The sequence below is a fragment of the Gracilinanus agilis genome, chromosome 2, assembly GCF_016433145.1.
Source record: "Gracilinanus agilis isolate LMUSP501 chromosome 2, AgileGrace, whole genome shotgun sequence".
Lineage (NCBI taxonomy): Eukaryota > Metazoa > Chordata > Mammalia > Didelphimorphia > Didelphidae > Gracilinanus > Gracilinanus agilis.
In genome coordinates, this window is record NC_058131.1 from 505,770,525 (window position 1) to 505,797,057 (window position 26,533).

Consider the following 26,533-nt stretch of genomic DNA (forward strand, 5'->3'; position numbering starts at 1 on the left):
GCAGTCTCAGTTGAGAAAAGGCAATCAGTATAAATGAAAGAAGGATCTTATGAATTGGATAATTATGATATAGCAGTTAGGAGGCACCTAAAAACATCCGAGTTCAAAATTTAGCCTTAGACACTGGCTTTGTGACCCAGGCCAGATTCCTTTATCCTTTGTCTGCTTCAGTTTCCTCCTCTGTAAAATCTGTAAAATAATAGCACCTGCATCCCAGGCTTGTTGTGAGGATCAAATGAGGTAATAATGGTAAACCTCAAAGAGCTCTATAAATGCTAGCTATCATCATCATCTTCTTCATCTTCATCATTAGATAAGAGGTAAAAGAGAGGGAAGAATCAAAGAAAACAAACCAAAGCTTCTTTCATATGTGGTCGACCAGCTGAGAGAACTATAAGGAAGTCAGATGAAGGAGGTTAGGAGGGAAAGATCAAAAGCTTAGCTCTAGACAGGCTGAGTTTGATGTTCTTGTGAGACAAATCCAGGTGGGGAGGCAGGTCTAGAGTTCAGGAGAGAGTCAGAAATAGATAATTTTTTGAATTATCTGAGAAGAAGCGATGGCCAAAGCCATAGTAAAGGAGGAGACTGCCAAAGAGAGAGTGTCTGGAGAGAGAAGAGGAAAGGGCAGAGAACAGAATCTTGGGGAACACTGTTAAGGAAAAAGAATCAGTCAAGGAGACAGAGGAAGAGGAATTAAGAGAGGAAGGAGGAGAACCAGGATGGCATAGCGTTAAGGACTCACCTGAAACTATAAGAATGGGTGGTATTAACCAGAGGTAGATTCTTTTTTCTTTTTAAAGCCCTTACCTTCTGTCTCAGTATCAATTTTAAGACAGAAGAGTGGCAAAGGCTAGGCAATTGGGGTTAAGTGACTTGCTCGGGGTCACACAGTTAGGAAGTTTCTGAGGCCACATTTGAACCCAGGTCCTCCTGACTGTAGGTCTGGCACTGTATCCACTATGCCAAGTAGCTTACCCACCCCCAAATTTTTATTTTCTTCCATTCCTCCCTTCCTCCTTCTCTCTCCTTCCTTTCTTCCTTTCCCTACCTCCCCTCTCTTTTCTTTCTCTCCCTCTCCCTCTCTCTTTCTCTTTCTCTCTCTCTGTTTCCCTCCATCCCTCTTCTCTCCTTCCTTCCTTTTTTTCTTTCTTTGACCAGACTCATTGGCCTAATAGCAGAGGCCACTCTTAAAAGAGGTAGATGAGGGGCAGCTGGGTAGCTCAGTGGATTGAGAGCCAGGCCTAGAGACAGGAGGTCCTAGGTTCAAATCCGGCTTCAGACACTTCCCAGCTGTGTGACCCTGGGCAAGTCACTTGACCCCCATTGCCTACCCTTACCACTCTTCCACCTATAAGTCAATACACAGAAGTTAAGGGTTTAAAAAAAAAAAGGTAGATGATTTACTGTTTCTTACTTGAAAGGCAACAATGGTAGAATGGCAATTTGAAGCTTGAATCTTGGTCCTGCCACCTACAATTGTGATCTTAAAGAAGTGACTTAACTTTTTTTGAACCTCAGTTTCTTTATGTATAAAATGGGAATAATTCTTATACTATTTTCCCCTAGAGTCCTTCTAGTGAGGATCAAATGAGATAAAGCTTATATAGTGCTTTGTAGCTATAAAACACTAAAGAAATATGACATTTAAAAACCTCCACTTTAGTTTTGGCAGAAATGTCATTGACATCATTTTTCACTGGGCAGGCACAAAAAGAAAATCAATCCATTCTTCGCGAGGAACTTAGTCTAATCTCTGCATACTGTCTGCAACTGAAACGGGGGGACTTTCTTTTCCCCTCATCCTACCCCAAACCACAAGCTCTACAGTCCTTGCAGTCTTGGAAAAAAGTATGAGTGTAAGAATAAGTCCATATTTGATGGATACATCACTTAGTCTCTTCAATAATTCAGGAAATTCCCTAGGCCAGGAATTGCAGATGAGATACTACATGGATGAAATCACAGATCTGAACAAAAATATACACACATAAATACTGTATTTACATACATATGTATATACCCAATGGAAATATGTATGTGAACCTGATTGTATATATGTATACATACAGAGAGAAAAAGTAAGAGAATGTGTGTGTATGTGTGTGTGTAAGAGAAAAAGTATATATGTGTGTGTGTATAAGAGTATGTGTGTAAGAGAAAGTATGTGCATGTGTACATAAGAAAAAGAAAGAGGGAGAAAGTGTGTATAAGAGAGAAATTGAGTATGTGTATGTTAGAGAGAGTATGTGTGTAAGAGAAAGTGTGTGCATGTGTATATAAGAAAAAGAGAGGGGGAGAAAACATGTGTAAGAAGGAGGGAGAAAGTAAATGTATGTGTATTAGAGAAAGTGTGCAAGTATGTAGGAGAGTGAGAGAGAAAGTATGTGTGTAAGAGAAGGAGAAAGTGTGTGTGTATATTAGAGAAAGTATGTGTACATGTATGTAAGAGAGAGGGAGAAAATGTGTGTAAGAGAGGGAGAAAGTGTGTATATGAGAGTATGTGTATAAGAGAAAGTATGTGCATATGTATGTGAGAGAGAAAGGGAGAAAGCAAGAGTGTATATTAGAAAAAGTGTGTGCAAGAGAGAGAGTGTGTGCGTGTATGTAAGAAAGAGAGAGAGAGAAAGTGTAAATGTATGGGAGAAATATATGTGTGGTTTAAAAGAAAGAGAGAAAGTGTGTGATGTGTGAATGTGTATATGAGAGAGAGAGAGAGAAAATGTGTGTGTGTGTATGTTGAATGTGTTTATCAGAGAGAAGGGATGTGTGTGTTTAAGAGAGAGAGAATAAGAGAAAAAGAGAGAGAGCATGAGGGGTGGGAGTGTATAGAGACTTGAGGGATGGCCTTGGAATCATGAAGAAAGGCCTGATTCAAGTCCTCCCTCTGACACATACAACTACAGGCAAGTGAATTAACCTCACAGCAATCCTAGCAACTCTCCAAGACTGGGAGATGTCATTTTGAATCTACAGAGGAAGTTTTCACATTGGGAATTCCTCATTTGGTGAAATCCCAAGTCGTGACCAAAGCAGAAAAGCACATAAATATTCCTCTCCTTATTTATTTTAAATACCCTTGGCCTTACCTGAATTTTCCTCTGGTAAATCCTATTTTCTGGATGGTCACAAAGAATCGATAAGATGTCACATTTCTCAGATATTAAGTTAAAGGATGATTCACTCTGAAAGATGAAGACAGAGAGGTAAATAGAAGAACTCTGAAAAGAATTGGCCACATTTCATCACATCCTACTGGGAAGTTAAATGCATTCCATTTTTCCTTAGTCATGACTGGCAATAGAGAATATCTTTAGTTTAAAAGGAAAACTCAGTTTGCAAATCCTCACCTTCCTTGAAAAACTGATAAAAGTAGAGTCTCAATTCATTTTATAGAACCGGAAGCCTCCAACATAAGGAACCTTCTCACCGAGAGGCAGTGGGATATGATGGGGAAAAATGCTCCTTAGAAGCCATTTGACCCAACTCATTCCAAAAAGGAATATCCACGATAACGTTACTCATGTAATAAATTTAGAGCTAGAATGGATCTCAGGGGTCTAGTCTATCCCTCTCTTGTTATAGAGGAGGAACCTGAAACCAAGTGAGGTTAAGGGACAAGCTCAAAGCCACACAGGTAGCAAATAAAAGAATTAGAATTTGATCCATGCAAGAGGCTGGAAAACTGTAGCTACTAGAGCAAAATCAGTCAGTGGGTCAGAGATTAAAACTCCATTGACCTGAAGAGATTATACCAGCAGATGTTGAAGTATACACAGCGCATAGATAATATTCATTGATTATTTCTAACCTTAGAAAAGCTGGGTCACCAGCATAAGGAAAGTTAAAGTAAACTGTACATGCTTATTAAGCAGCTAGAAGGAAGCAAGCAGAGATCTTTTAGTTTAAGAATTGTGCCCTGAAGGCAAAGGTGGTGAAGGAGATGCTGTTTGGGCCAGGGACAGAAAGGCCATGGGCCAAGCAAGAAGGAGGCAAAATTCCTAAAAGAGAAGGGGTTGGGATTTCCCATTCCCCAGACACATCCAGGCACCCAAGGCCTTGCATGCCCTATGACCAATCTGTTTGGAGGAGGGAAGACTCTGCCTTATGGGTGGTGTCCTACCCTAATGGTGTCAAACTTTAGCTGTGGGCCTCCCATGTTGTACCAACAGACAGATGTGGACAGACTAACTGGTGAAATTTGCACAAGAGATTGGGACAGTCATAGTTGCTACTTGGGCAAATGTGGCGGCTGCTGCTGCAAATAGGAATTTTGAGTATGGCTGAAGGTAGCAATAAAATGCACCTTGGGTTGTTTCTGAAAATAGGGTTGATAAGGAACTGATCATTAATCTATGGGGTTGCTTGTAAAAAAGTTCAGTACTGGTATAGTAAGAGCCCTTCTACCACCACCTCCATCCTAAAGCTTCCTTTAAAGCCCCAACGCATCCCTACTTGGAACTGCTGGACATTGGCAGCCAGGTTACTATTAGGAAACCTCCGACAAGTCCATAAGGGCACTTTAGTTTCCAACAGCAAGGTAGGATTTCAGACCACTGAGGGAAATCAATAGAATGAGTTTAGGGAAATTAATACCTACAATTGAATGCTTATAGCAGCCTCTATCCCAGTTATTAAGGGTAGGGCTAAGTGGGGAGACTTTTGGATTTACTTGAGCCATCTTGTTTATTAATACCAAATAAATGGGGGCAGATAGGTGGCTCAGTGGATGGAGAGACAAGCCTTGGGTTCAAATGTGACCTCAGACACTTCCTAGCTGTGTGACCCTGGGCAAGTCACTTGACCCTTTTTGCCTAGCCCTGATTGCTGTTCTGCCTTGGAACCAATACATAGCATTGATTCTAAGATGGAAGGGTTAAAAACCCCCACATAATTATAGATCCTGTCAAGGGAAGGGGTGAAGGCTATTTCTTCTCTTGTAATGCAGATGAAGGATGCCAGAGTCCTTTAATACGCCACTTCTCTCTTGTGATTGCCCTGTAAGGCCAGTGAAGAAGACAAGTGGCACCTGGTAGGATGATAATGGGCTACAGGGAGAAGGGCATAAGAAGCCTCTATAATTAAATGAAAAGGGCACTTTCAAGGTCATGCTCATCATGCCCCCCCCCCTTGGGCAGTAACATCCCTCATGAACAAGTTGCAATTCTGCCAGAGGCTGAGACTGCCAGTCCTAGATCTGACACCCTGCTTCCTCCTCTGCTATCTCAATGGTTCCCTATGACGACTTGACTCCTGATGAATACCACTTTGCTTCATTCTCCAATGGCTTCAAGAGGCATGTGAAAGTGGACATTTGTGGCCATTAATTCAGTAAAGGGGGATACCTTAAGGGATGGGGATTCTGGAATGTTCTCCCAGTGGGCTCAGTTATGAGTTGCATGGCTAGAGAGGGTCCTTTGGTAGGAAGTGGCTATGAGCCTGATTTAAGGGGGTCTATGGCCTGGAAACAAAAGGACTAGACAATCAAAAAGGCTCTATCCATTAGGGTGAGGATCAATAGAGGAAATTTACAGTGTCTTTACAATACAATTAGCTAATTCAGTTCTACAATGCTGACTGTAAGCATGTTATACTCATTAGAGATACATGTTCTTTGCCAAACTAAACAACCAGATTGATGCTTTTATGAGAAGAGCAGAGAACGGGGATTGGGTTCATTGCCAATCTAGACATGGGTCCCATGATGTTATGCTCTAGAAGGCTTGGGGCCATATGATCCCTCTCATTACAGATGAGGTAGGTGGCTAGGCCTTCCCAAATGGGCTCTTTATGCCAGTGTATTCTGAATAGTCATCAACTGGAAATCCACCCTCTTTCCCCATCTCCGTGTCAGGTTTGTCCCTGTGAAACAATGTCTTTGTCATTCTGTTCCTGACTGGGTCAGGTGCTCCACCTCTGAGAAGCCATGCCTGCCCTCGATGAATCAGCATCACTCTCGGAAAAGGGGTGATACTGGGCAAATGCTGGCACTTAGATAGACTAAATACAAGATGGTAATGGTCTCTTAGCTACCTTACTGGAGATGACCCTGTCACGTTGAAGAGGATCAGTTAGTGTGCTGGGATTATAACATCATCTGCTTTATTGCCTTGATGTCCTAATCATCATTGGTGCTTTTCACCTAGAGATGCACTATTGTATCACAGACCTAGCACTTGGACTTTTTTTTTTTAATTTTAAATCCTTATCTTCCATCTTAGAATCAATACAGTGAATAGGTTCCAAGGCAGAAGAGCAGGAAGGGCTAGGCAATGGGGGTAAGTGACTTGCCCAGGGTCACACAGCTAGGAAGTATCTAAGGCTAGATTTGAACCTAGGACCCCCCATCTCTAGGCTTGCCTCTCAACTCACTGAGATACCTAGCTGCTTCTGGACCTGGACTTTCTGAAGCAGGAAGAAAAAGGCTGGGATTTTAGATCTTTGCTCTCCATATGCTGTCATACTCCTTTTGTGTTTGTGTTTACTTTTTTCTTGTCTTTTATTTTTGTTTTTCTTTTACCTTAAATAAACTCTTCATCTAAGGCTGCTCAAGCCAGGCTTCTTACAACCTAAAGGTTAGATCTGTCAAGTAAGAGTCCCAAAGCTATTTAAGTAGTGGCAGGTCCTCTGGAAAATCTTTAGAACCTTGTCAGTTAAAGGTGGTAAGAACAATATTTATCCAAATCCCTGCTATGTAGGCTAGGTTAGTTTTTTTCCCTAAAAGCAGGATAACTAGCTATTCATGAGACTTAATATAGGAAGGTATGGTTTAAGCTATTGTAGCTTTCCAGTTGGCTAGAGCATAAAAAGGCCAGCCCATAAAGAACTGGTGCCTTTAGGACTAGTAGATGTCCATCATCAAGTCATGATGCCCATCTGATCCAAAACAGGGGGCTACATCTACCTAAACTGGCACCATATCCTTCCTGAATATATTTTTCCACATAATGGCTAAGTAAACTTCTTTTTGTTAACTACTAGTTGGACCATGAGTGGATCATTTCATTTCAGTCTAAATAATGAACCACCAGCCCAGCCCGAGCCACATCCGGCCTTTAAGACTGAATTCAGCCAGATCAACTACAAATGAAGGCCTTAAACCTAGAGAACCTTTAACATAGGGTAACACGAATAATTTGTAGGGATTCCTTGGGCCTCCCCTAACTCAGATTTGGTGATGAACTCTGACCTGAGATGGGTTTCAGTTTACCTTTACTATCTATAGAGAAAGGAGTTGCTATGCAAAGCAAGAAAGACTTAAAGAGGAGAATTTTAAACCTACTTTGACATGTTTTAAAGGAATTTAACATGCATTTTTGGCTATTCATTTCAACTTCATGGAGAAAATTTATTGTGCACTTATATGTCAGGTTGTGGCACATAATTACTGTGATAGTTTTTGGAGTTACAAAGCTAAACATGGAATAGACCTTGCTTTCAAGGAATATACATTCTGTTGGGGGTGGAGGGGAACAACATGGACACACACACACACACCTAGGGAAGTACATAGAGAAGAGATAGAGAGTAAATACAAAGTTAATTGGTAGGGAGGGGAACACTGATATTTAGGAGTTGGTCTGGGAACTCATGGTCAACCTGGTAAGGTCTCCAATGAACTCGATGAGACTACAAAGGATGGGCTTTTTCATTTAAGGAGTACCCATGGAATAAGAGCATGCCTACTGGCACTTTGCTGAAAGTCATGATGGTGGAATTACAGACTTGGGGATAAGTTCTTCCCCCTCACTATCCTAAAAACTGAGCTGTAGAACAGCTAGGCCTTTTTTCCATCTCTTCTTCCTCCTGGACTTGAGAAGATAAGCCAATGTAATAATAGAGGAGTCCTTTATTGGGTGGGAAAGGGGAAGGTCTGTTTCTATGTACAATTTCCTCCTCCCAGGTACAGTTGATGGTGACTCATGGTAAAAGCACATGGCAGAGGTAGACATATGTTTACATATGGTTGAAGAAGAGAGATCTTGAAAGTCAAAGATTTTCCAATCTTAATAGACCATAGAAATTGGGCACTGAGGGAGGTCCTCTAGAACAATGGTTCTCAAACTTTTTGGTCTTAAGACCCCTTCTTAAAAATCACTGAGGGGAGGCAGATGGGTAGCTCAGTGGATTGAGAGCCAGGCCTAGAGACAGGAGGTCCTGGGTTCGAATCTGGCCTCAGACACTTCCCAGCCGTGTGACCCTGGGCAAGTCACTTGACCCCCATTGCTTAGCCCTTTCCATTCTTCTGCCTTGGAGCCAATATACAGTATTGATTGCAAGACGGAAAGTAAGGGTTTATTTTAAAAAAAAATCAATGAGGACCTTCCAAAGAGCTTTTGTTTATGTGGATTATATCTATTGATATTTACCATATTAAAAATTAAAATGCCTTAGTATTATTATTAAAACAGTTTTGATCCCCCGCAAAAGCAGATTTCCAAAGGATTTCCAGGTACTCCTTTGCAGTCTCTGGACTACATTGAAAATCACTGCTCTAAAGCACATGGCAGAAGCAATAATGTGCATGTCTCCTTGGTCCAAAGTCAATAGCCCCCAAATTTGAGAGTTCAGGGATTAAATATTCTAGAGAGTGAAGATTTCCTGATTCAGCATTCTCCTTAGAGAAAGAAGGGGATCACCTATAAAGTTCTTGCAAAACATCCTACTTGGAGAGCAAAGCAATGCATTAATTGGATAGTCCAGGATATGGCAAGGGATGGTTTGTACAACAGCTGCAAAGTATGTTTACCTTCTGGAATAGTCTAATGCAGTGGTGGGCAAACTAAGGCCCTCGGGCCAGATGCAGCCCCCAGAAATGTTCTATCTGGCAGCGAGACATGATTCCTAATCTGACGAATACAATGAGTAGGATACAATACAATGAAACTTCGAAAGAGTTGCCTTAGAAACAGACTGACAGATGAGCATTTCCTTTCCTTTGGCCCCTCTTTAAAAAGTTTGCCCATCATTGGTCTGAACCATAGATTAGTACCATGAGTTTTAGAGGAAATGGATTTGGAATGAGAAGGCCCGAGTTTGAATCCTAGCATGGCTACTAACTAGCTATATTACCTTGGGCAAATCATTTCCCTTCTGTAGGCCTCTTTTCTCAACTATAAAATGAGGGGCTTGGACTTACTTAGGAAAGCAGGAGGGACTCTGGGATAAACTGGCATGAAGGGTTGAGCAGAAGTAGTCTCCTGATGCTTAAGTCCCTTCCAGCTCTTAATCCTATAAATCCCATAAATTTCTCCCTTCAACAAACCCTGGACCCCAGAGTTGAGAGGCAGGTAAGTGTTACAATGGATAGAGCACAGAACTTAAAGTCAGAAAGATCTGAGTTCAACTTCTGTCTCATAGGTACTAGTTATGTGATTCTGGGTAAGTTATTTAACCTCTGTGCCTCAGTTTCCTCATCTGTAAAAATAGAAATAATAATAGTACCTCACTCCCAAAGTTGTTGTGAAGATCAAGTGAGTTAACATAGATTCAGCATTTTGTAAACCTTAAAGTTCAATATAATAATAATTATTATATTATCATTATTATTATTATTATGGAAAAGTAGATAGGCACCAGGACATTCAAGTGACTGTTAATCATACCCTCATGCTTATTTATCAGGAAATACCACTGAACAGAAGAAGAGGCAAGAAGGTTGGATCAAGCAGGGTTTGTTTGCAGAGAGCATGTAGGTAAAAAATAATAATAAACATTGTTTTATAATAGCTTTTGAGGTTTACAAAATGCTTTGAACAACCTTGTGAGGTAGATAGTACAAATATTATTATTCCCATTTTACAGATTAGACAACTGTGATGTAAAAGAGGTGAAATGGTCCCAGGGTTACAATGCCAGTTGAGTTGAGTGTAAAGGCCTGAGTTGGGTTTACACAGAACCAACTAGCAGGGAGGTTAGCTCTCTTGAGGATGAAAGTTTTTTGCTTTGACAGTTGCCAGGAACAGCTCTGGAAGCTACCCAAATATGGCCCAAAGCCCACGCTAAAAGAAGCTTCTATCACCTTGCATCCCTCAAGCCTGAAAGAGCACTTTGGTGATTTCTGGTTTCAGTCCAGGCACCAACATCTTCCAATGAGTATGATGCTTTGTTTGATAATACATATATAATCCAGATCAAATTGCTTATTGTCTCCAGGAGGGAGGAAGGAAAGAAGGGAAGGAGACAATTTGGATCTTATAAATTTTGGAAAACATTTTGCAAATTGTTATTACATGTAATTGGGGAAAATAAAATATTTTTTTTTAAATGATGCTCTAAGGGCAAACTTCCAGGAGGCTTCTCACCTCCAAGTGCCAAGCCAGTGGTCATACAGAAGGAAAAGTTTATTAAGAAATGAATTGAGTTAAAATGAGATTGGAAACAGTTCTGTTCATAGATATTTTCCCTGTTCCTCCTGCTAACTCCATCTCCTAAACACACACTGAAATCAGTCTTAGCACAGAGCTTGGCACATAGTTGGTGCTTAATAAATATGATTAATCAATTTATTGCCTAGTCACATCATACTTCTATTTACTCTCCCAATTTTTTCAGATTTAGAATCTAGTGAGTTGTCCAAGGTCATAGAGATAAAGAGCCAGGACCAAAATTAGGTTATTTGACTTTGAGCCCAAATTCTCTTACCTCGCTGCCTTAGGGCAAGGTCTGGTTTATATGCTACTTCTTCCCTGAGGCCAAACCTGATTCCTCAAAAAGAATAGTGGGGGAAATTCTGGGCAAGTAGGAAAAAAGCAATGGAGGTGGAGGGATTAGAAGGTAGTCTCACTCTAGAAGAGGAAATGGAAGAGTTCCATTAAAGAATAATGCCATAAGGGGCAGCTAGGTAGCTCAGTGTATAGAAAGTCAGGTCTACAGACAGAGGAGGTCCTGGGTTCAAATCTGACCTCAGACACTTTCTAGCCATGTGATCTTGGCAAGTCACTTAAGCCCTAATTGTCTAGCTTGTACCACTCTTCTGCCTTGGAACCAATACAAGTACTGATTCTGAGACAAAAGGTAAAAAAAAAAAAAAAAAAAAGAGAGAGAGAGAATGATGCCATGGAGGAGGAAGGTCTATGTGTGTGGTGAGAGACCCCTAATTCACAAACTTTATAATGAATTTTCAACTGGGGGTGGGCAGTCACAATTGGAGACTTTCTTCTCTAAAACAAAGGTTGTAATTCACAGGACTGCAACTCACCACCCTAGGAGAAGATCATGTGCCTCCCTGAAGGCAATCAGGACACAGGGAACAAAGATCAAATCAAAGGGTAGATAAACTGGCCTTAGGAGCAGTGAGGATAAGGGATCAAACTGGGCCTCAGGATACAAAGCTATCTTTACCATCTGGCATGGCTTCCTTCATAAACTGATAATTCTAGGAATGAAGTATGGTAGAAAAAGGTTCTACCAAAAACAAAAAATAAGATATGTGTATCTATATATCTTTATATGAGAAGGGAAGCTGAGGCAAAAACTATAAGTGCAATAATACAGAAATTGGACAGTGGAAGGAGCTCAAATTTGCTACCCTAGATGCACTATCTTTCCTAAGGACCATAAATACAATAAAGAAGGTAATTATAGGTAATATATCCCATGAATGGGAGTTCAGAATAGACTAGTAAGGGATGGATTCTAGGAGGAGGGCAAAGTAAATGAAAACTTCAATTTGTCCAAAATCACAAAGAGAGTAGGACAATAAATCCCCCCAAAATCATTAGAATTTTTGTGTAATAATAACATCCAAGAAGAAATGATAAAAAGAGCTCCATTAAGAAAACCCCAACAATTACAACATGTATGATAACAGAGTATTAGAAGGGTGAAAAATATAGACACTAAACACACCAATGGTGATGGTGGGGAAGGGCTGGTGAGAAAGACTCTGAGTCAGATCTCAAAGACAGGGGTATATGGGTAGAGAGTATGCAAGGTCATGACCCAAAGGGACTGTGGTTATGAAGGCAGGTAGTAAGGTTGGAGACGGCAGCTCTTAGGAAGATATTACTGCCCAGTTTGGATTACTGGCCATGAATACCCTTGTTATTAACTTTTTCAACACAAAGTGAAATTTAGGAGGTCCTTATTCATCTGCCACAATTTCTGAACAAGCTATATCAGTGATGGTGAACCTATGGTACAGGTGCCAAAGATGGTATGCAGAGTGCTCTCTGTGGTCACTTCTTCCTCCCCTCTTCCCCCACTTTATTACTAGAAAGGCAGAGGGACTTGGGCGGAGCTGTTCCCCTACCCCTCTCCACTGAGTCTGATGACATTTTTTCATATCCTCAGTCCTCTGCCCAACAGCCCAATGGAAACACACAGGGAGAACTGAAGGGGAGCAGAGTGCTTGGGCCACTCCCCTCCCACTCTTCATTTATGCTAAGGACATTCCTCGCTTTACCCACCCTTCTACCCAACAGCCCAATAGGAGTGCTTCCTCCTTCCCCTGTGTGGGGTAAAGGGGTGGGTGTGCCTAGCACTTGGTTGGGAAGAGGGAAACAACACAAGGTCTCTGAAGAGGGGGCAAGGCCTGGCACTCTGTCTTTAAAAGGTTTACCATCACTGATCTATATAAACAGTTAGCCACTGTACACTCATTCTCTACACCTCTCCAACCCCTTCCAAACGAGGCATCCACCCCTTTTCCTACTGGATCAGTCTCAGCAAAGGATCTGTGCCCCTTTGAAGCTACTGGAGATCCTTCTCCTTCCTCATTGGTTCCATATGCCAGAGATCCTGTCCCTTCTTCCCTTTGCTTTGACCACTTTAGAGATGTTCCTCAAATGTTCAAAGGGGCCCCTTGAGAGTGACAGGCAGGGAAAAAGACAGGCGACTTCTTCAATAAATGAGCTCCTTATGTTTCTTGATATAATTCTAATAGTATTATTAGTACAGTTTTGTATCTTCTTTCCCCATTGGGGCTCTGGTTGCCTTAGTTGCTCAATGCATCTCGGTCCAGCTCTAGCATATATCACTTAAAAAAAAACCCTTACCTTCCATCTTAGAATCAATATTGGTTCCAAGACAAAAGAGGAGTAAGGTTTAGACAATGGGGGTAAGTGATTTGTCCAGGGTCACACAGCTAGGAAGTGTCCAAGGCCACATTAGAACCCAGGACCTCCTAGTCTCTAGGCTTGGATTTCAATCCACTGAGCTACCTCACTACTCCCACATATATCATCACTTCTTAAGTTATCTCCTTAACAGTGACTATGCTAACCAGAGGACTGAAATCTTTAAACTCTGGAACTTGTGCCTTGGAGCCCCAGTGTCTGGGTAGATGATTGCCTCAGTCTCCTACTCTATCTAGGCCTAGCTCTAGTCATGCTTCACACTTCTCTTTTCCTGGCTATTTTCTCAACAGCTGCCACACCTCCAAGAGTATTCTCCTCTCCCCCACACTCCTTTACATTGGAAAGGGGATCAAATCAACTCTGCCATTGCTCCTGGAAAGAGTTAGTCTACTACCTTGTGGCTCTATTCATCATCCTTGTAACTTTCCAAAACAAAATTCCCTTCCATGGCTACCATAATTGTCCTCTATATGTTGTCTTTTGTAAATTCCTTGAGAGCAGGGCCTGTCTTTATATCTTTAGAGCTCGGCACATAGCAAATATTTTGTTCATTCATTTACTATGGTTAAAACAGTGTTGCAGGCTAAATTAGAAAACTAATTACTTTGCATTATATTGTGTCTTATGAGATAATATTTTCTACATTCCAAACAACTAATGTATAAATGTTTCTAATTCAATCAATGTATAATTTCCAATTATAGAATCACAGAACCCGAGCTAGAAGGGACTTCAGAAATCAGGTAGTCCAACCCAATCCAAAGCTTAGAGAGGAATCCCTTCTAGAAGCGGTTATGGACCTTCTCCTTGAAGTCTTCTAGTGATGGGGCACCCACTACTTCCTTGAGATGATCCATTTCACTTTTGGCCAGCTCTAAGTTATAAGGATATTTCTCCTCCCATAGAGACAAAATCTGCCTCTAACTTCCACTCATTGTTCCTAGTTTTGCCTTCTGGTACCAACTAAAAATCCTTTTTTACATGATAGCCCTTTATATATTTGAATACAGCTCTTGTGTCTTGACTAAGTCCTTTCTTTTCACAGCTAAATGGCACCACTCCCTTCATTCAATCCTCATATGGCACAATCTTCAGTCCATTAGTCATCCTAGGTGTCCTCCTGTACCTCCACCTCTAGTTGTCTTCATTGAAGACTAGTCAATGTCCTTCCCACTGTGGCATTCAGATCTAAGCACAGGTGTGATCTGACTGGGGTAAAAAGTCTCAAGACTAACATCACCTCCTCCTACATCCTAGACACTCTGCCTCCCTTAATGCAATCTGAGGTCAAGTTTGCCTTTTTTTCATTGCTATGTCACATTTGATAACTCAAATATATACAGCAACATTTTCTATCTTCCTTCCCACGTTTCTAAACATTAAGCTAACTCTATCCCTTATGTTGATATCATCCTTATTTGCTGTTTGCATCTGGTATATTCCAGACAGGTTACATATCCAAAACAATGGTTTTTTGGTAGGCTGAGTCATTTTTTCCCATTGATATATACAGTGTCTCCAAAGTCTTAGCATAGTTTTAAGATTTAAATAGCTTAAAATATTGATAGCTAAAAGCTGAAGACTTTAATAGTTTAACACTACACGAAGACTTTTGGGACACATTGTACAATACTCTCTAAGATGTTCTTCATTTCCCAATGAATGGATCTTCTATTGGCAGCAATCTCTAACACTATCCATTTAAGTTCTTTAGGTTTTGAACCTTTGCTTACTTCATATTAAAACTTCTTCAGGTGAATCCCGAGGCAGCTAGGTGGTGCAATGAAAAGAATGGTGGTCTTAGCTTTAGGAAGATCTGAGTTCAAATTCTGCCTCAAACAATAAAAAAAAACCCAACCTCTCCTTCCCTTAGAATCAATACTGGTATTTTTTTTTTTTAAAATAACCCTTACCTTCCATCTTGGAGTCAATACTGTATATTGGCTCCAAGGCAGAAGAGTGGTAAGGGTAGGCAATGGGGGTCAAGTGACTTGCCCAGGGTCACACACAGCTGGGAAGTGTCTGAGGTCATATTTGAACCTAGGACCTCCTGTCTCTAGGCCTGGTTCTCAATCCAATGAGTCACCCAGCTGCCCCCCAAACAATTGTTAACTGTGTAATCCTGGACAAGTCACTAAAACTCCCTTAGCCATAGTTTCCTTTTCTATAAAATGGATATAATAGGGGGCATACCTCATAGAGCTTTTATGAAGACCAAATGACACAGTATGGAAAGCATTTAATAAGTCTTAAAGCCCTATCTCAATGCTAGCTATTCTTAGCTATTCGATTAAAGGATTTTCTGGTCATTCAAATATCCCCTTGATTTCTCAGTTTTGTAAGTCTGCATTTTCAAATATTGTATATCTGAAAAACTGGGCTGACTTGTACCTTTTTTTTTTTTTTTTTTTTTTTTTTTTTGCCATAGCACCCCTTGCATCTTCCTTGGCTCAGCAAGACATCAATCACAAGCTCTTGAGTCAGTCTTGTGAACTTGGTTCCAAAGTCTTTGTATTACACCAACTCCTCAGGAGCCATAACTAAGGCTGATTTCTGGTCCTGAATCTTTGTCCAACCTGTGGGTGATCTCCTATGTTTCCTCTATTAAGAGGAGGGAACTTTTATCCACCTATCTGACCGGGTATCTAGCATGAAAGTATAGAGTTTGGATCTGAGACAATTACTCCCTATCTTTAAGTTCTAAAGGGTTGAAGCCATTTCCCCAAAGGATTTCCAAAAGCTTCTAAAACTACCAGTGTATTTTCTAAGAAGACTGGAGAAGTGTGCTGGAATGTGGAATCCTGGGTTTCCATCCTGGATGCCCATCTAATGAGCTTTGTGACTCATGGGGAGAGCAGCTTCAGCTTCCAGGAATGTCAGGCTGTCTTTCTGTTAATTAATTAAGGGGAACAGTGACTGGCTAGGTCAGGTTCAATACTGAGGACAAAGCCTGGTGGAATAATAATAGGTCACACTCATAGTATTTGAGGTTTACAAAATATTTTCCCAACAACCCCGTGAGGGAGGGAGGATCAGTATTATTCCCTACATTTTACAGATGAGTTCATTTAGAAGTTCAGAGAGGTTGAGTAATTTGCCTTAGGTCACACAGCAAATTAATATCAAAGCTAGAATCCCAGCTCAGGTTCTCATGACCCAAAGTGTAGCATTCTTTCCACAACAGCATGCTACCTGATTAACACTATTATAACATAGTGAATGATTAAAGGGATTAGAATGTGGCCCAACTCATATCTATGCCACAAATACAACTCAAATTGTAATAATATAACCATAATAGCCTAATATATATGACAGCCTTTAAGTTTTGGTTCCCATTTCCCTTCTGCTGCATCATCCTCATTAGTGAGTGCTTTTATTGGTGTGGGGAATTCTCAGTGTGGAAACTCTTTCCACTGATAGATAAATAACTTACTGTCTTAAAAGACTGACCAGCGAAATTGAAAGGTTAAGCAACTTGTTTGTATTTATATTGTCCAAATATGTCAGAGGCAGAGTTTAAACTCAAGTTTTTTTCTTATTCCAAAGCCAGATCCTCTTTCCAGTCCTTCTATCCATTTAATTATACGGCTACTACCCCAATCTTATTACTGGATTCCTTCAGTTTTCAGATAGATGTCTATTTACCCTTTATATACACAGACATACTTTACTACCAAATTAGGGATGAGAGGATGGGGGCAATTTTTCATTGTTCTTTTTCTTTTCTTTTTTTTTAAACCCTTACCTTCTGTCTTGGGAGTCAATACTGAGTATTGGCTCCAAGGCAGAAGAGTGGTAAGGGTGGGCAATGGGGGTCAAGTGACTTGCCTAGGGTCACACAGCTGGGAAGTGTCTGAGGCCAGATTTGAACCTAGGACCTCCTGTCTCTAGGCCTGGCTTTCAATCCGCTGAGCTACCCAGCTGCCCCCTTCATTTTTCTTTTAAATTACTTGATGCTTTTCGCTTCCTCTTTCTCCTAAGATAATGCCTATTTCTTGGTATTTTATGTTTTGCGTTTTCTCATTATTCTGGTTGTTCTTGTTTGGATCACACTTTGTCCAGGGGACTTCTAAAACACAGCATTCAAAACTTAATGAAATTATCCCAGAAATCACTCCTTTCATCTATCCAAAAATCTTCAGTGATTTCCACTGCTTAATGAGTAAATCAGAAGATCTGTTTCTGGGGCAGTTAGGTGACTGAGTGGATAGAGTTCAAATCTGGCCTTAGATACTTCCCAGCTATATGACCCTGGGCAAGGCACTTAACTCTTAATTGCTTAGCCTTTGCTGCTCTCCTCTGCCTTGGAAATGATATGAGGTGTCGATTCTAAGACAAGGTAAGGTTTTCTAAAAAAGCCCATTTCTGCCACTGTTAGAGGCAGCTGATGGTGCAGTAGATTTGGTTCTGGGGGGCTTCAGTTAGGAAGATGAATTAAAATTTGATATCGGATGCTTACTAGTTGTGTGGCCCTGGGAAATTGGTCTGCCTCAGTTTCCTCAACTGTAAAATAGGGATAATAATAGTACCAACCTTCTTAGAGCTAAGGTGAGGATATCAAATGAAATATTTATAAAAAGACACTTAGTACAGGGCCTAGTATATTGTAGGTGCTATATAAATGTTTGTTTCCTTCTTTGCTTTTACTTCTTTCCCTGTTACCTAGAGTTCAATGCCTTCTACAACCTAGTACCAGCAGATTTCTGACTTTACTTCATACTCTACCAGCACCTAGCAGAATAACTCAGAGTAAGAACTTCATTGTAGATAGAGTTCAGTCAAAGTATACTACTTCTTTTCTTTGGGCAATTTCTGTGCTTTCCTGCTCCATGCCTCTCTTTCTCTGACTCTTAGGCAGGAAATATCTTCCCTTTTCCTTTCTGCATCTTCAATTCCTATTCATCTTTTAAACTGGAACTCAAATACCATCTCTTCCAGGAAGTCCCCTATTAGTAAGAACTTCTTGGCCTTCAAAGAGATGTTAGCACTTCTCTCTTCTACTTATCTAGTATGTTTTTAATTTGTGACTGTAACTGATTGCACCCTACTTGACATTAAGTTCCAAAAGGACATTGATTCTCTCTTAACTAACCTTATTTACTCCATCGCCCCGCACAAAACTCAACACATAATGGACAATTGTCCAACTGAAAACCTGAATAAGTACACCTGGCTTCTACTTGACAATTCATTTTTTTCTAAGAGCTACTGGCTATCTGTACAGTTTAAGGGAAAAAACCAACAACAAATCACATTGGCTTTGGAGATTCAAAGGACCTGGTTCAGACTCTGCTACTTCAGGGCTGTTTGACCTTGAGCAAGTCACTTAATTTCTCTAGGTCTTATTTCTTCTCTATATGATGAGGGGGTTGGAAAAGAGAGTATATAACATCCTTCCCAATTGTAAAATTCTGTGATTGTCTCAGATCCTACCTCCTATATCTGGGCTATATAGAATAGGCAAAAGATTCAGCCTCCTTCTTGTGCTTCAGGTAGATGTTACTTATTATTCCCTCTAATATAATTTTTATTTATGTTGCCCCTAAAGCAAGTCCTTTTCCTGTGTTTCTTGCTCTACTTTCTCTTCCCTTCTCTCCTCAGAGGTAGGATCATCTGGCTATAATGTGGGATGCTGAAAAGGAGCTGCAGGAAACTGGATTGGATGGCTTTTTTTTTTTTTATGCTAATGTTAGGAGAGGCAATTAATGGGCAATGGTGGATAGAAAGTGGATCCCTGAAGTCAGGAAGACCTGGGGTCAAATCCCCATTTGGATTAATTGTGCCTGTGTGACCCTGGGCAAGTAACTTCAACTCTGACTGAATCAAGATGAGGTTCCTATTATACCAATGAAATCCCAGGTCCAGTCCTTATCTTCTGAGTCCACAGTTCAGAGGAACACTAGATGATGCTAAAAGATCCAATGCCTGACTCTTCCCTCTTCACCTGGCTTATTTTTCCTCATTTTCCATTCAAGTGAATGGATACCCAAAGGGGCCACTTACTCCAGTACCCCAGTATCTCTGTAAGCAAAGGAATTAGTGTTTAATCCCTGCCCTCTGACTCAAGTGGAACACGGGACACCCAGCAAGCCTCCTAGTAAGTTCCTCAGACAAGCATACAGCAAGCTGTTTGTAAGGACCAGCCTGACTAGTCAAGCCCCAGGCGGTACCATAAGTCTTCTCTGTCCCACAGCAAACAGCTTGGGTGACTGACTCTTTGGGCACGCTATTACTCAGTTCCACGCCAGGGCAGAGCTTGGAATGCGCCACAGCTGAACCCAGCCCCGGCCCCACACATACCTCAAGGCTAGAGAGTGTGGCTAGAGGCGACCTCCTAGGCACAGTTAAATACTTGAACTGAACTGACCCATTCATAGACTAAGATTTTAGGGCTGGAAGGGTCCCTAGGAAATATCCAGACCTCTCCATTTTACCGATGAAGAAAATGATTCTCACCTACAGCCCCACAGGTAGGAAATCTCAGTCATGAATGAATGAATCCTGATTCAAAGTACAGTGAGTGCCCTTTTCTTCTCCCCACTTTGGATGATGAAGGGGAAGGCAATCAGAGTCTCTCTTAATTCTCTCAGTCCACCCCGAACGCTACGATCGGGTCTCAGTAGCCTTCTCCTACACTCGTGCCCTGGATGTGAACCTCACGAGAGTAACCCAATCCCGCCGCAGCTGCAGCCCCAGTGGAGAGAGTAGGGCTCCTGTCTCGAAAGTGTTCAGCAAAGAGAAAAGAAATGCAGCCGGACTGGCCAGAGTGATAAATGCCTCCCGGATCAACCACCCAGACTCTAGTGGAGAGTGTCTGGGATAGGGGTAACCCCCTTCCCCAGCCCTTCAATCCCCTCCCCTGGCTTCAACGCACCAAGCCCTTGTACTTGTGTCTCGATGGCAAGGAGGAAGGGGCTGGCGTCTTGTTCTTGCCCCCAAAGAACTGGTGGGGCATGTGCCTGAACACGAAATAAAGAAGGCATTAATTCAAACCTGATTGGGCGAGGTCGATTTTTGAGGGTATTTCTAAGGGCTGAGAGCTTATGCCTGGCACACAGTAGGCTCTTGTTATAGCTATGTTGAATTGATTCATTCATAGGACCAGATTTAGAGCTCAAAGAAACCGTAGAATCCAAAAAATTCAACCTCCCCCCCCTCTTTTTTTTTTAACAGATGAGGGAACTCTAGATTGAGAGGCCATACGACTTGCCCAAGGTCATACAGGAAGTAAACACATAGGTCTCCTTTCGAGTCCAGGTGCTCCAGTTTTTCTAGCAGATTGAGGGCTCTTTCCCAAGAGGGCTCTGATAGGGTCAACCAAATTTTGGGGGGACGATGGAATGGGGGGGGGCGGGGCACTCTGGGAGGCCGGTGTGGTAAAAGAGGTAATGAGTTTCCTGCTCTGGGTCTTCTTTCTCCCCCCAGCTAGTCCACCTTCGTCCATCTTCGCCCTCCCATTCACTACCAAAATCCATCCCTGGCACCTTCATCCCGCTCCTAGCGCCCTGGGTTCAAGCATGGGCGGTGCACAGTCTGAGTCCTCTAGACTCCCTCTCTCAAAAATTCCTGGGTCCGAGGAGTAGGGGTACGGGTGAGTCTGATTTGGGGGGTGGGGAGATGGGCCCTATATGCAAAAAGGGATCTCAAGTAGAAGGGCTAGGAGTGGAGATGGACAAGGAGTTCTGCAGCCCCCTCTCCACCCCCTCTATTATGTCTCGCCCCCTTTCCCGAGTGTGCACATGCGCCCCGGGCTTGGGAACCCCATATCCCCTCCGCTCCCACCCATTGCACTGACCATAGTGACCGGAGCCTCTGGAAATCGTCCCGCCCCAGGGAGAAGGAGATCCGGCGCGGGAGGGCGCCACAGAAAGATATCTCCAGTTCAGACCGGTCGGGGGCCCCTGGGGGTGCGGCGTGTAGAGCAATACACCCGACCGCTCAGCAAACAAGAGGTGAGATCTCCACAGTGTCCCAGTAAGATACACACCCTGGGGTTGACGCCTAAAGGCTGCAATCAGAAGCCGGGAAGCATATACGTCACAGAAAGAGGGCGGGATTTCAGTTGCCTTTAACCTATGTTTAGGCCTTCAGTAACTGAATGCCACCCTCTTTTAAAAAGACAGAAACCTCAACTAGAAGAGTTAATCTCAAAGGACTGGTCCCATTTTGAAAGACTGAATGAACTTGTGTGCTTTTAAAAATAAAATGTAAATGATGTTCTCTGTAGTTTATTTTAGATAACATTCGTTAATACTTACTTGCCTTCTGAATTTCTCAGTGAACAACAAGTTTAAATAAATATTGTTTACCCAAGATCAGAAGACAAGGAACTTAGCTTGCATCTGCCTAATAGTATTTAGTTCCCTGGCTATCTAGCTAGTATTTAGCTTTGTGTTATTCCCAAATTATAGTTTCTTTTCCTGTCTCATGAATTGTTATTAATCTATGTTCATTCAATAATAAGAATAGTCATTTATATAGTCTTTCAAGCTTTGTACAAGATTTCACATGTATTATTATTGTGAAATTAAATACTGATACAGAAAACATTTCCCCTATTTTACAGATTGGGAAAATGAGGCTCAGAGATGTTAAGTGACTCACTTATGTTTATAAAGCAGTGTTAGTGACAGGATTCAAACCTGGAACTCTCTTGACTGAGTTAGTGTACTAAAGAACATTTCAGCAGACATTTATTGAGGACCTCTTCTAGGCTAGGTTCTATGTGCTCATTGGTTACTGATAGTGATAAAAAAAATGAACTCGGGTCTCTAGACTCCTATTTAAAAAAAAATTTTTTTTTACATTGAAATATGATCCTGGAGTGTTTTTCTTTGTTGGAATAGTGGAAAACATATCAGTCTTAGAACAGATCATTGCTCATATGCAATGACTACAACAATGTAAATGGAAAGAACTGACCACACAAACACACAAAAAGAAAACCAATGGCTGTTTTTATATTTTGTTTGTATTTTGTTTTTACGTCACCTTCCCAAATATATCCTTTACCTCTTGCCCAAAGATATGTAACAAAGATATAACAGAAACAACTTGTTCAATGACCCTGTTATCATAACTATCAGATATATGATCTCTGAAGGTATTTATGATTGTAGGGGAATAGATTCAGAAAAGGGTTAAGGTTATTGAGATGCTCCTGTTTGTGGATGATATTGTACTGATTGAATCAAACCTTTAAACACTTCAGAAGAAAGGAAAGCAATCTGTAATCTCTCAAAGTAGTTTGTCCTATTCATTCTTCCAGTGGATGAAGAGTGTCTAGTGCCCAAATTTCAACCTAGATTGGAATGATGCATTAAAGAACTTGTCCAACAGGATGTGTATCTGGCACAATTGTTGTTGTTTCATCATTTCAGTCGTGTCTGACTCTTTGTGATCCCATTTGGGACTTTCTTGGCAAAGATACTAGAATGGTTTGTCATATCCTTTTCTAGTTTATTTTACAGATGAGGAAACTGAGGCAAACAGGGTGATGTGACTTGTCCAGGGTCATACAGCTAGTAAGTGTCTGAGGCCAGACTTGATTTCTTCTTTAACTATCTGATTTTGGTGAATCATATTATTTAATTTCCAATTAGTTTTTGATTTGCCTGTCCATGTGCCCTTACTGATTATTATTTTTATTGCATTATGATCTGAAAAAGGTTACATTTATTATTTCTGCTCTTTTGCATTTGTTTGCCATGTTTCTATGCCCTAGTACATGGTCAATCTTTGTAAATGTACCATGTGCAGCTGAAAAGAAGGTGTATTCCTTTTTGTCTCTATTTATTTTTCTCCACATATCTATTAACTCTAATTTTTCTAGGATTTCATTCACCTCTCTTATCTCTTTCTTATTTATTTTTTGGTTTGATTTATCTAGATCTGATAAAGGAATAAATAGATCTCCCACTAGTATAGTTTTACTATCTATTTCCTCCTTGAGCTCTGCCAGTTTCTCCTTTAGAAATTTGGATGCTATACCATTTGGTGTGTACATGTTGAGTACTGTTATTTCCTCATTATCTATACTGCCTTTTATCAGGATGTAATTACCTTCCTATCTCTTTTAATCAGATCTATTTTTACTTTGGCTTTATCAGAAATCATGATTGCCACTCCTGCCTTCTTTTTCTAGTTGAAGCCCAAAATATTTTGATCCAGCCTTTGACCTTTAACCCTATGTATGTCCACCTGCCTCATGTGTGTTTCTTGTAGACAACATATGGTAGGATTTTGTTTTTTATCCCATTCACATTCAGGGTTATAATTTTCAGCTGTGTATTCCCTAACATTTTGGCATCCTCTCCTAGTTCTACCCCTTCTTCTTACAGTATTTCCTTTTAAACCAATGGTTTGTTTTAAATCAGTCTCCCTTGTCTCCTCCCTTGGTTTACTACCCTTTCCACCCCTTCCATTCCCCTCTTATTATTTTTTGAGGCCTAATGAATTCCCTCCCCCCTCTCTTCCCCTCTCTTTAAGAACTCTCCATACCACTGCCCCCCTTGGTTTATCCCTTCTGACTTTGTCCCTAGGGTTAGATAGAATTTGATATCCCAATGGATCTAGCTACTCTTCCCTCTCAGGATTAATTCTGCTGAGAGTAAGGTTTAAGTATTTCCTATTAATGCTCTCTTCCTCTCCTTCTTATAATAGTATTCATCCCCTCCCCTTCCCATGCCCTCTTTTGTGGTATAGATTATCCTATTTTTCTTATTCCTTCAAGTTACTCTTGGTGCCATCTTCTATTTCTACCTCCCCTTTCCCCCCCCCATATCATCTTAGACCATTTAGTACTCCAACCTCCCCTCATTACTAATTCCTCTAATTACTATAATAGTACAGATTTTTAGAATTACACATAATATTTTTCCATACAGAAATACAAATAATTTGATCTTATTGAAGCCCTTGAAGAAGGCAATTTAAAGATAAGAGTTTTCTTTCTTTCCCCTCTCTTTCTTATTTACCTTTTCATGTTTCTCTTGATTTTTGTGGTTGGATATCAAACCCAGTTCTCTTGCCTTTCTGAATATCATATTCTAAGCCTTGCGTTGTTTTAGTGTGGAGGCTGCCAGATCCTGTGTGATCCTGATTGGTGCTCCTTGATATCTGAATTTGATACTGTGCCCTATTGCGGGGTCCCTTCTTTCATCTGGATTTTGTTTTTTGTTCTTTGGAGGTATGCTGGTGGTTCGTAATGAGGAGAGTTATATTGCCCTCCTTCTACTCTGCAGCCATCTTAACCCGGAAAGAGGCCAGACTTGAACTTGGGAAGATGAATGATTCTTCCTGACTTCAGGCCCAGCACTCTCTCTACTGTGCCACCTAGATGCCCATATCTGGTACAGTATAGATGGACAATGAAGTTTGCTCAGAACCAAATAGAAGGAAGAAGGCAAACCTTGATTGTTTATGGGAATTTGCAAAGCTGCTCCTTTAATGAACCCAAGTTTCCCATGAAATTAACATTTTGCTGATATTGGTATTTGTCAACAAGACATGGAATATCTATGCCATTACCTATTTCTCTCATTTTTCTTTTCCACCTCACTCTTCAATAGACTCCTTTTAAAAGACCTTCTATCTTAGAATTGCTAAATATTGGTTCCAAGACAGAAGAGAAGTAAAGGCTAGGCAATTGTGGTTAAATGACTTGCCCAGGGTCATACAGCTAGTCAGTGTATGAGGCCGAATTTGAATCCAAGTCCTCTCATCTGTAGACCTGGCTTCTCAATTCACGGAACCACCTAGCTCTTCCATCTAATTGACTTTTGAGTCGACCGAACTGCATCCAGTTGGATGCTCTGCTCTTTCTCTTAGGCTTAGTGGAGTGCGCTACACAGTGTCCTTTCCCACCCCTTGCAGTGTCCTGTCCTGGTGTCCTTAGTTCTCTGACCTGGCATTGGCAGTTCAGACTGTTTCTGCACTGGAACTATAAGGAAGTCTGCTGTGACAACTGATGGTTCAAAGCTTTGTAGTACAGCACTGGCCCTCGAGGTTTACAGTCCCTAGAAAGTTTTTGCTCCAGAAGATCTGTAGCTCTTCTGTTTGTCTGTTATGGCTGAGGCAAATTTCTGCAGACTGGAACTAGGGGTTCTATGACACTAGAAAGAGAAGGAGATATTGGAATATAGGGGTGGGTTTCATTGTAAGTCAGGTACTTGGGTCTGCTAATGTAGCTTTGTTGCTGGTAGTGTGGGAGGTGGGGAGGGGGTGCTGAGTGAGCTCAAGATCACTGAGCATCAGTTCATGGTTTGTTTTTTGTAAACCTTTGTTTTGATTCCTTAGACCATGGAGAAAGTTAAAATTGTTTTTTATCTCATTTTCCATCTTAATCTATTGCATATGTAATGATACATATCACAATCTATCTTAATTTCTGTTTTGGAGAGATTTGAGAGGTCTTGGGGATCAGAGAAAATGTTTGCTCTTCAATCTTGTTCCTCATGTGACACAGAAGGCTCTCTTCTTGTCTTAATGGGTAGAAGGTGGTGAGGAGAATATGGAACTGAAAATAAAATAATATTTTTAAAAAGGAAAAGAAAGGAAGGGACTTGAATAAATGGAGATGGAAAATTATGATACATGAATGTAGAACTTTTTTTTTATTAAAACAGTAGATATGAAGAATATTGAGAAGCATAGAAAGACTTACATGAACTGATACATGGTGAAAAAAGCAGGACCAGGAGAGAATTTGGACCCTCTGAAGCCTACACATAGCTCTCTGAAACTGGTTTTGGTAATTTCCCTCCGTGCTTGCTTGTTTTGTTTGTTTGTTTTAGGTAAAGGGATTGGAGACTTTGATTTTATGAGTTTTGAAAAATCAGGAGAGGAACTTTCAAGTGTCCTGGTATCTGAGTTTTATAGCCAACTCAGCATCAATGCCCAGAGGAGCATGGAGTGATCTGCAGGGGCCCAGCCCAGCTGTAGCTAAGACAAGGATATAAACAACAATGGTGCATTTGTACATGAACTTGGAAGAACCAGTTCTTTGCAGAAAATGAGCTTGTTCTCTCCAGAGACAGAAGTGGTAAAGGGATGAGTATTCTCCTAAGGTACTTAGGGAATTGTTTATATTTCTGTCTTTCCTATATCTTCAAATTAAATATCTCTTTGTAAAAGCAAAAAAAAAAGCCAAACCAAATAAAAAAAACAAACAAAATGAACAAAACAGCTCTAAAAATTGATTTCGGTATGATTTTAGGATAGTTAATATGTAAAGTGCTTTGCACACCTTAAAGTTCTACATTAATGCTTATCGTTATTATTATTATTATATAAAGTAGTATTTCTGGTGTCATTATTTCCTAATCCCTTATAGAATTCAAACTTCTTGAATTAAATTATTAGGGGTGATGTCACTTTTGTCTTTGTATCTCTAGCATCTAGCATTGCATCTGGCACATTTTCATTAAATGAATGAATGATTTTATTTATCTATA

General features: G+C 40.8%; 1 protein-coding gene across 1 annotated transcript in view; it reads right to left on the reverse strand.

Moving 5' to 3' along the window:
• OTUB2 (OTU deubiquitinase, ubiquitin aldehyde binding 2) overlaps positions 1-20,034 on the reverse strand; it is a 33,676-nt gene extending 13,642 nt beyond the window's left edge. The window contains exons 1-2 of the mRNA XM_044662132.1: positions 19,954-20,034; positions 3,087-3,182 (exon numbers count right to left, since the gene is read on the reverse strand). Of these exons, the coding sequence (XP_044518067.1) occupies positions 3,087-3,182; positions 19,954-20,034 (177 nt within the window). The remainder of the gene's footprint in view (positions 1-3,086; positions 3,183-19,953) is intronic.
• Between the last annotated feature and the right edge of the window lie 6,499 nt (positions 20,035-26,533).